The sequence below is a fragment of the Trachypithecus francoisi genome, unplaced genomic scaffold, assembly GCF_009764315.1.
Source record: "Trachypithecus francoisi isolate TF-2019V2 unplaced genomic scaffold, Tfra_2.0 Lachesis_group14, whole genome shotgun sequence".
Taxonomy (NCBI): Eukaryota; Metazoa; Chordata; class Mammalia; order Primates; family Cercopithecidae; genus Trachypithecus; species Trachypithecus francoisi.
Genome location: NW_022681459.1, coordinates 33,259,294 through 33,261,308, shown reverse-complemented (window position 1 = coordinate 33,261,308; position 2,015 = coordinate 33,259,294). Strand labels below are relative to the sequence as shown.

At 52.8% G+C, this 2,015-nt stretch overlaps 1 gene segment (V, D, J or C); it reads left to right on the top strand.

Annotated features, from left to right (window-relative positions):
• The first annotated feature begins 566 nt into the window (after nt 1–566).
• Nucleotides 567–1,456, top strand: LOC117096582. The segment is given in 2 exon segments: nt 567–637; nt 748–1,456. Coding segments are annotated over 2 exon segments (375 nt in total).
• Nucleotides 1,457–2,015: the final 559 nt, after the last annotated feature.

Sequence of the window (2,015 nt, the reverse complement as noted above, 5' to 3'; positions counted from 1 at the left end):
AGCCAGACTCCGTTTCAAAAAAAAAAAAAAACCAAACCCAATAAATCAACCCCAGGTTTATTCAAGCAGCAGCTTCAGGCCTCTGCAGACACAGATGGTAGAGCGAGGTGTGAGGACCCAGCCGACCTGAGGAGCCCTACAAGGGCTGAGGGCGACTGAGGGGTCCCTGTGGGGCCTGGGGTCCTGGGAAAGGGGGCGCTGGGGTCTCTCCCAGCCACTCTGGGCCCTGTCCTCACACTGGACCACACACAAGGGAAGGAAGTACTAAGCACTCTACAGCCAGAACCACTGTGAACCTCAGGACTGGAAGGAGAGGGACCCCAAGGCTGGCTTCATTTCCCGAGCACTGTCGTGGGCTCAATCTCAGGAAATCCACGTCAAGAAGTTTCAATTCCCTCGGCTAAGCCCTGCTGTCCAGGGAAGCAGAAGTCTCTGATCCCAGGCCCATGTGAGAATGGGGTGGGGAGAGGAGCTCAGGACGCAGTTTTGCATGGAGGCCCCGCCCTACTCTGAGGCACAAGAGATAACACAGGGCTGGGGGCAGGCCCAGTGTTGGGTCTCAGGAGGCAGCGCTCTCAGGACATCTCCACCATGGCCTGGGCTCTGTTCCTCCTCCCTGTCCTCACTCAGGACACAGGTGATGCCTCCAGGGAAGGGGCCTCGGGGACCTAATCCTTGGTCTCCTGCTCCTCAGGCTCACCTGGGCCCAGCACTGACTCATTAGCATGTGTTTCTCCCTCTTTCCAGGGTCCTGGGCTCAGTCTGCCCTGACTCAGCCTCGCTCAGTATCTGGCTCCTCTGGACAGTTGGTCGCCATCTCCTGCACTGGAACCAGCAGTGATGTTGGGAGTTATAACATTGTCTCCTGGTATCAACAGCACCCAGGCACAGGCCCCCAACTGATGATTTATCACGTCAGTTATCGGCCCTCAGGAGTCCCCGATCGTTTCTCTGGCTCCAACTCTGGCAACACGGCCTCCATGACCATCTCTGGGTTCCAGGTTGAGGAAGAGGCTGATTATTACTGTTACTCATACACAAGCAGCATCACTTTCCACAGTGGTCCAAGTTCATAGGGAAATGAGACCAAAACCTGCCCTGGGCTCTCAGGCTTCCTCCTTGCTCTGAAGATGCTTCCTCACCCTGTGCAAGGGGCTTCCTGCAGCGCGGCCTCGAGAATTCTTCTCTCTCGGCTCCTCTCCTTTTCCACCATGAAGTCCAAAAGGAAACCTGCTCTGTGGTTTCTCATCCAGGACAGGAACAGCTTCCTGATGCTTGTGCGCTGTGGGCCCTGAATGTGCAACTCTTCCTAGCTCTTCAAATGCAGGGGCAGTGACAAGGAGCTTCCTGATTGCTGCAGTCCCTGCTGTTTCGAGGAACAGCCTCAGTCTAACTGCACCCCCATCTCCCACGCTGTGCAGCCCAATCTGGACAGAAGCCATTACGGGGAGTTTCCAGAAACCGCATCTTACTCAACTCTGTCCACCACGCTCTAGGGAGGATGGCCCTCCTGGCTGAGCTAATTTCCTGCACCTCTGTCCTGAGGCAGTGACCACTAAGATAAGATCTGAAGATGTTTCTGAGAGATTAGGAACAAAGAGGATGCCGTTTTCTTTTTACAGCTCCTGCTCTTTGCCCCAATACCTAAGGTTGCTGAGCTGGGGAGAATTTTATCGACAGGCTCAGTGTTCATTCAGAATCCCCTTCTCCTCACATCACTGAGTCCCTGTCCTAGAAACTCCCCACAAGTGGATGGTCTCCACATAGGATGGGAGTTCCAATATGGCTCCCCAGGGAAGAGTTAACCTGAGTCAGCCCCACCTTCTCATTGACATCCAGCATTTCTGATCTCCATGGGTGTCAATACTTCTGTTGCTGAAACCTTTATTAATCTACTAATGGTAAGAATTAATTTAGAAAATATTCAGACAAGAGTTGAGTTCAAAATTTATATTTTCTGAGCCAGTTGTTAAGCAGAGCCATTATTACATTAGATTGGCACAAAAGTTAATGCA